This window comes from Acinonyx jubatus, chromosome B1, assembly GCF_027475565.1.
Source record: "Acinonyx jubatus isolate Ajub_Pintada_27869175 chromosome B1, VMU_Ajub_asm_v1.0, whole genome shotgun sequence".
Lineage (NCBI taxonomy): Eukaryota > Metazoa > Chordata > Mammalia > Carnivora > Felidae > Acinonyx > Acinonyx jubatus.
Window position 1 is genome coordinate 178,695,417 of NC_069382.1, and position 6,317 is coordinate 178,701,733.

Here is a 6,317-nt window from a genome sequence, read left to right on the forward strand (position 1 = left end):
CTAAGGAAAGTCGGTTTTAATGGAATTCCTTTCTTGATGAAAGTGGCAATAATTTGTGAAACTGAGCCTCCCGTTGTTCAGGTTGTTGCTGCTGTTTTCAGTGCCTAATGAATCACTGTGCAATACCTCATTGCATGTGAATGTATGCAAATTGGCAATTAAACAAGGGGGTTATTTTAGTCAAATCAATCAGATATTGTATCTATTTGAAACGATAATGTAAGCATAATTGATGGTGCATAATTAATGATTAACCAAGGCTTCTGATAATTAAATGATAAGAAGGTAGGAGAGCAGAGAAGCTCCAAGGAACTTGGGCTCTAAACTAGAACTGAAGAGGACTTCTGCCTCATCTCCTTAAACCACTGAAACCATTTCTTGCTGCATTATAATCGTACCGCCATCTTGTGAGCCTGAACACTTGTTCATAGTTCTCTAGGAAACTTCTTGAGGTAGTGAAGTGAATATACCTGCTGGTGTTATAGAACCTTGACTGGGTTGGAATCCTGGATCTTCCTGGGTTGGAATGCTGGCTCTAACGCTAACCAGCTGTGTAACCTTGAGAATGCTATTAATCTTTGTGAATTTCATATTCCTAATTTATAAAATGATTATTCTGTTATAGTACCATACATGTATAATTATGGTGAGGATTAAATCCAATATTAAATGTACAGGTGTTAGATGTTTTCTAGAAACTTAATGTGTACCGAACAAATGTTTACTATAATTATGATTATTATTTCTTTTGAAACCTCTTCAGCTCTCTTTTTCTCCACATAAAACGTCACTGTATGGCAAGAATTTAAACCATCTTGCCTCAGCTTTCCAGTTAATTCTGGGATGAGAAACTCTTGTGAAACAATATGGAATCACAACAACAAAGGCACAATCCATGAAATAAATAATTGATAAACTAGATTTCATTAAAATTAAAAATGTCTGCTCTGAGAGAGACAATGTCAAGACAAGCCACAGACTGGGAGGAAATGTTTGCAAATGCATATGTGATAAAGAACTGTTATACAAAATATACAAAGACCTCATAAAAGTCACCAATTAAAAAAATTCAGCCTGATTAAAAAATGAATAGATGACCTGAACAGATACCTCACCAAATAAGATATACCTTTAGTAAATAGGCATATGAAAAGATGCTCATCTTATGTTATTAGAGAATTGCAAATTAAACAATGGTGAGAATCCCCCATACACATATTAGCATGGACAAAATCTGAAAACAATGGAAGCATCAAATGCTGGTGAATATATGAAACAATTGATATTCTTGTTTATCACTGGTGGAAATGCAAAGGGATGCAGCCACTTTGAAACACAATTTGATAGTTTCTTACAAAACTTAATACGCTCTTACATATAGTCAGCAATATCATTCCTTGTGGTTTTCAGAATGAGCTAAAAATTATGTCCACACAAAAACTTATACATAGACGTTTACAACCGATAATCACTAAAACTTGCAAGCAATCTAAATGCTCTTATGTAGGTAAATGGATGAATAAACTGTGGTATATCCATGCGATGGAATATTATTCAAACTTAAAAAGAAATGAGTTGTCAGGCCATGAAAAGACATGAAGGAATCTTAAATGTATATTACTCATTGAAAGAAGCCAACCTTAAAAACCTACATACTGTGTAATTCCAACTATATGACATTCTGGAAAAGACAAAACTATGAAAACAGAGAAAAGATCAGGCAACCAGAAGATTGGTTGTCAGGCATTAGTGGGGAGGACAGAAAAATTGGTGGGACACACAAATTTTAGAGTAGTGAAAACACTCTGTAGAGTAGTATAATGGTAGATACACGCCATTATACATTTGTCCAAACTCACAGAAGGCACAACACCAAGAGTTAAGTTTCATATAAACTATAAATTTGGAGTGATAATGATTTGTTAATGTAGGTTCATCAATTGTACCAAAAACATCACTCTCTTGCAGGATGTTGATAGTGGGGAGATATGCATGTGTGACTGAGGGATATATGGGAACTCTGTATATTCCACTCAATATTTCTATGAAACTAAAGTTGATCTAAAAAGTAAAATCCATTTAAAAACAACAACATGGAGTCGAAATCCCTTCAATGTCTATGCTTGTGGTAACAACTCAAATCTCATTTAATGTTATTTTTCTTGCCCTGGGAACTAACAAAATTCAAGTTCTCTGATAGATAGAGGCCTATTCAGACTGTCTATTTTTTTGTATGAGTTTTAGCAGGTTGGATATTTAAAGTAATTGATCCATTTAATCTAGGTTGTCCAATTTATGAGTGTATAGTTGTTCATAATATTCCTTTTTTATACTTTTAATGTCCATGAGATCTGTGGTGATGTCCCCTCTTTCATTTCTGATATTAGCAATTTGTGTCCTGTCTCTTTTTATCTTGGTTAGCTTGTCAAGAGGTGTATCAATTTTATTTATCTTTTCAAAGAACCAGCTTTTGGTAGTGTGAGTTTTCTCTATTGATTTGCTGTGTTCATTTTCACTGCTACCTGCTCTGTTTCTTCTTTTTCCTCTTTTTTCCTCCTCTTACTTTGGTTTTAATTTACTCTTCTTTCTCCACTTTGTTAAGGTGGAAACTTAGGTGACTGATTTTAGATCTTTCTTCTTTTTAAATATATGACTACTGTGTCCTAAATTTCCCTCTAAGCGCGACTTTCGTTGCATCCCCCAAATGTTAATATATTGTGTTTTCAATTTTCATTTACTTAAAAATATGTTAAATTTTCCTTGAGATTCTTCTTTGACCCAGGTCTTATGTAGTAGTGTGTTATTCCATCTCCACATATTTGGGGATTTTTCCAGGTATTTTTCTCTTATTCATTTTTAGTTCAATTCCATTGTAGTCTGAGAGCAGACATTGTATGATTTCTATTCTTTTAGACTTGTTAAGGTGTGTTAACAAGGAAGTAGTCTAACTTGGAAAGTTGTGAGTGGTGTCATGTGAGTTTGAGAAGAATGTTTACCCTGCTGTTGTTGGATAAGGTGGTTTGTAGAATGTCCCTTCTATCTTGTTAATTGATGCTGTTATTGAATTCAACTACGTCTTTACTGATTCTCTGCCTGCTGGGTGTGTCCATTTCTGACAGAAGTGCTCACATCTCCAGCTATGACAGTGGATTCATCTATTTCTCCCTCCAGTCCTATCAGGTTTTCCCTCATGTATTTTGATCTCTATTTTTAGACATGGACACATTAACAATTGTTATGTGTTCTTGAAGAAGGGGCCCCTTCATCACTACTTAAAGCTCTCCTTTATTCTTAATAACTCTTACATTGAAGTCTTCTCTAAAATCAATATAGCTACTGCTGCTTTCATCTGCATGTTATTATAGTGTATTTTTTTCCCTTTATCTATATGCATCCTTACATTTAAAGTTGGTTGCTTGTAGACAATATATAATTACATTTTTTTGATCCACTCTGACAACCTATGACTTTGTTCCTATTTTTGTCTTTCATTCCTTTCCTGCCTTTTGTGATTTTAATTGAACATTTTATATAATTCAATTTCTTTCCTTTCATAGTATATCCGTTATGCTTCCTTCTTTATTTCTTTTGAAGTCTCCTGCCATTATTTCAGACCTGTTAAATTTCACCTTCTGGTGTTTTCTAAATCCTGAGTGAGCTAACCTTTCTTTGACACCACTGTGCTTCTTATTACACTGTAAGGTCTTTTCTGGTATCTGGAATATAAGTATAGACACCAAAAAGGCATTGCTGAATTATTATGTAAGTAAAAATTCCATTTTTACCCCTGCATAACTTTCTTTCCAACTTATAGACATTTAAAAACGTACATTATTAATTTCATCAGTGCTGTGTAATAATGGTTCCAGACTCACCATATTTCAACAGTAAGCTTTTGATCACCACATGAGTCTGGATTAAGAGATTTCGATTGACTTTGGTTGGGTGTTGTTTCCAGCCTGCTAGGCTAAGTTCCATGCCTGGGTTGGCTGATTGTCATCTGACTGAGACATGTAATTTCAGGCATATTTTAATGGAATGGCAGAAACACAAAAGAACAAGCTGAAGGTGTTTTGAAGCCTCTGCATGGCTTCAAGTCTACCAGCATTTATTGGCCATGAGTCATTAAGTGAAGTTCAAGATTGAGACAAGCTCTTCTTGTCCACAATGAGTTGACTGATGCTAGAAAGTTATGTGACGAAGTGTGGATTGAAGGAGAGTGAAGATTAGAACCAAGTGATTTAATTTGCTCTATTCACTACTCTTTTTATTCTTAACCAGTTTATGATCTACAGAGCACAAATGTTTGAGAAATATCATTGGTAGATTGTTTGAATTTTGCCCCAAAAAAGGACATAAGGACAATAAATTGAAAGCGATATTATTTTATATTTCTTACTTTCTTACTATTACGAAAGATGACTATTCAGAAGAAAAAAAATCATCCTAGAAATCTTAGGTTTGGGTGTATTTTGTGTGTGTGTTCGAGCAACTAGCAGATTCAATAGTCAATAGGCAAGTATCTAACTATCTCGACTGTTTTATGGGATATATCGTTTCTAAAACATGCCACGTGGTGCTCTTTATTGATCTGTACCTATGTAAGGGTTTTACTTTCCATACTGCATATCAAGCCAACATGAATCTCAGTAGCTTGAAACATGTGTTTTGCTCTCTAATTTGCAATTTGGGCAGGATTCTGGGAAGATAGCTTATCTCTGTTCTACATGACATCAGCTGGGTCAGCTGAAAGACTGGGGATGGTTTTGTCACTTATACGTCTAGTGGTTCATACTATCAACCATACTATGAAGACTCAAATAACTGTGAACTGAAATAGATGAGGCTGCCAGAACATCTCTTTATATTGTCATGTGTTTTCTTCAATATGGAGATTTCACAACAAATGGACATCTAGATTGAAACTCATGGATCTCAAGCTCATGTGCCCAGGAAAGAAAGAGAGCCAGCTAGAAGCTCTATCGCCTTTTGTGTTCTCACCATGGAATCCATGAAGAGTCGCCTGTACCACATAATGGGTGTCACCATATCCAATCTCTATTTGAGGTACAGCATTCAGACTTCACTTTTTGATCAGAAGACTATCAAAGTTCTAAAAGAGCATGGGACATGAGATATATTGCTGTGGTCATTTTTGTAAAGTACAGTTAACCTTACATCCTCAAAAACCATAGTGCTGTCACGTGCTCACTCAGATAGCTAGAGGAAGCTTCTCCCTCCTGAACCATCCCATGGACTCTAGCATTTCAACTGGTGTTTTGTGCCTTTTGTTCCCCATATACTTTCTGTAAAATAATCATGGTATGTTCCATTCTAAAATCCTTCTAAAATCCTATTAAAGGTTATTAGACAAACATAGCCACTGAATATGTACAATATTTAAAAAATATATCAAGTTGTTGACATATAGGAAAGAAAATATGTTTTCCTTTTAGATTATATGATGATGGATTCTAATCATACAAATAAAGAAGATACTTTATCAGTTTCAGAAAACAAGTGTAAAATGAACTTTTTTATTACTTATAATTTCTCCCTGAATCTATGTCCCTCAATGCCATTACCAGAATGTATGATCCAAAAGAACAAAACCCTGCATTTTTTTTGTTTTTAACAGTGAATTTCCAGCACATAGAACAGTTGAATAAATAAGTGAATCAAAAATAATACAAATTATGACTATAAGCAAATAAGTGAGTCACTGAGGAAGTAGGGCCAGACCTTCACACACAATAGATAAGAAAATCTGTCTTGCCAACATATTTGATAGGACTTAGGAGTTAGAGCCCCATGTGAAGTGTGTTTCTTTTTTGTTTGCAGGCAAGAAAACTGAGGTCATTTTATTTGAATTCTTCAGTTAAGATTTATACTGTACTACACAATGAATTGATCCTTTCAATATATTCTCAGTGACTGAAAAAAAAAAAACCTACAGAAATTTCTAGGATGTTTACAAAAACATATTTAACTAGGCAGGAATCTAAAAACCCTTCAATGTTTCGTAAAGCTCTTAAAAGCTGACATAAACCATTCCTATTTTTGTAAGAAGTTTTACCAGCTCTATTTTTATGAGTCAGGTCAAGGATTATGTGGCAAGAGAGTCCACTTACAGAAAAAGCTCTAAACATCTGTCTCTCAGAGATTGTCTTAGGAGGAACTCTGGACGTAGAATGTAAGAAACTGAAGTATTATAAGAACATCATGCTTTTCTTCCCAGTTGAAAAATGATTATTAAATTCAAATGCAAATCTTTGCTATTTCAGATTAAGGTTTTGACTTCTGTAAGAAAACAGGTT

The 6,317-nt window shown here is 34.5% G+C and overlaps 1 protein-coding gene across 1 annotated transcript; it reads left to right on the top strand.

The window, feature by feature from the left end:
• Positions 1–2,359: 2,359 nt before the first annotated feature.
• Positions 2,360–2,818, top strand: KANTR (KANTR integral membrane protein). The gene is given in 1 exon segment (XM_053216159.1): positions 2,360–2,818. A coding segment is annotated over 1 exon segment (255 nt). The 3' UTR covers positions 2,615–2,818.
• The last annotated feature ends 3,499 nt before the right edge of the window (positions 2,819–6,317 follow it).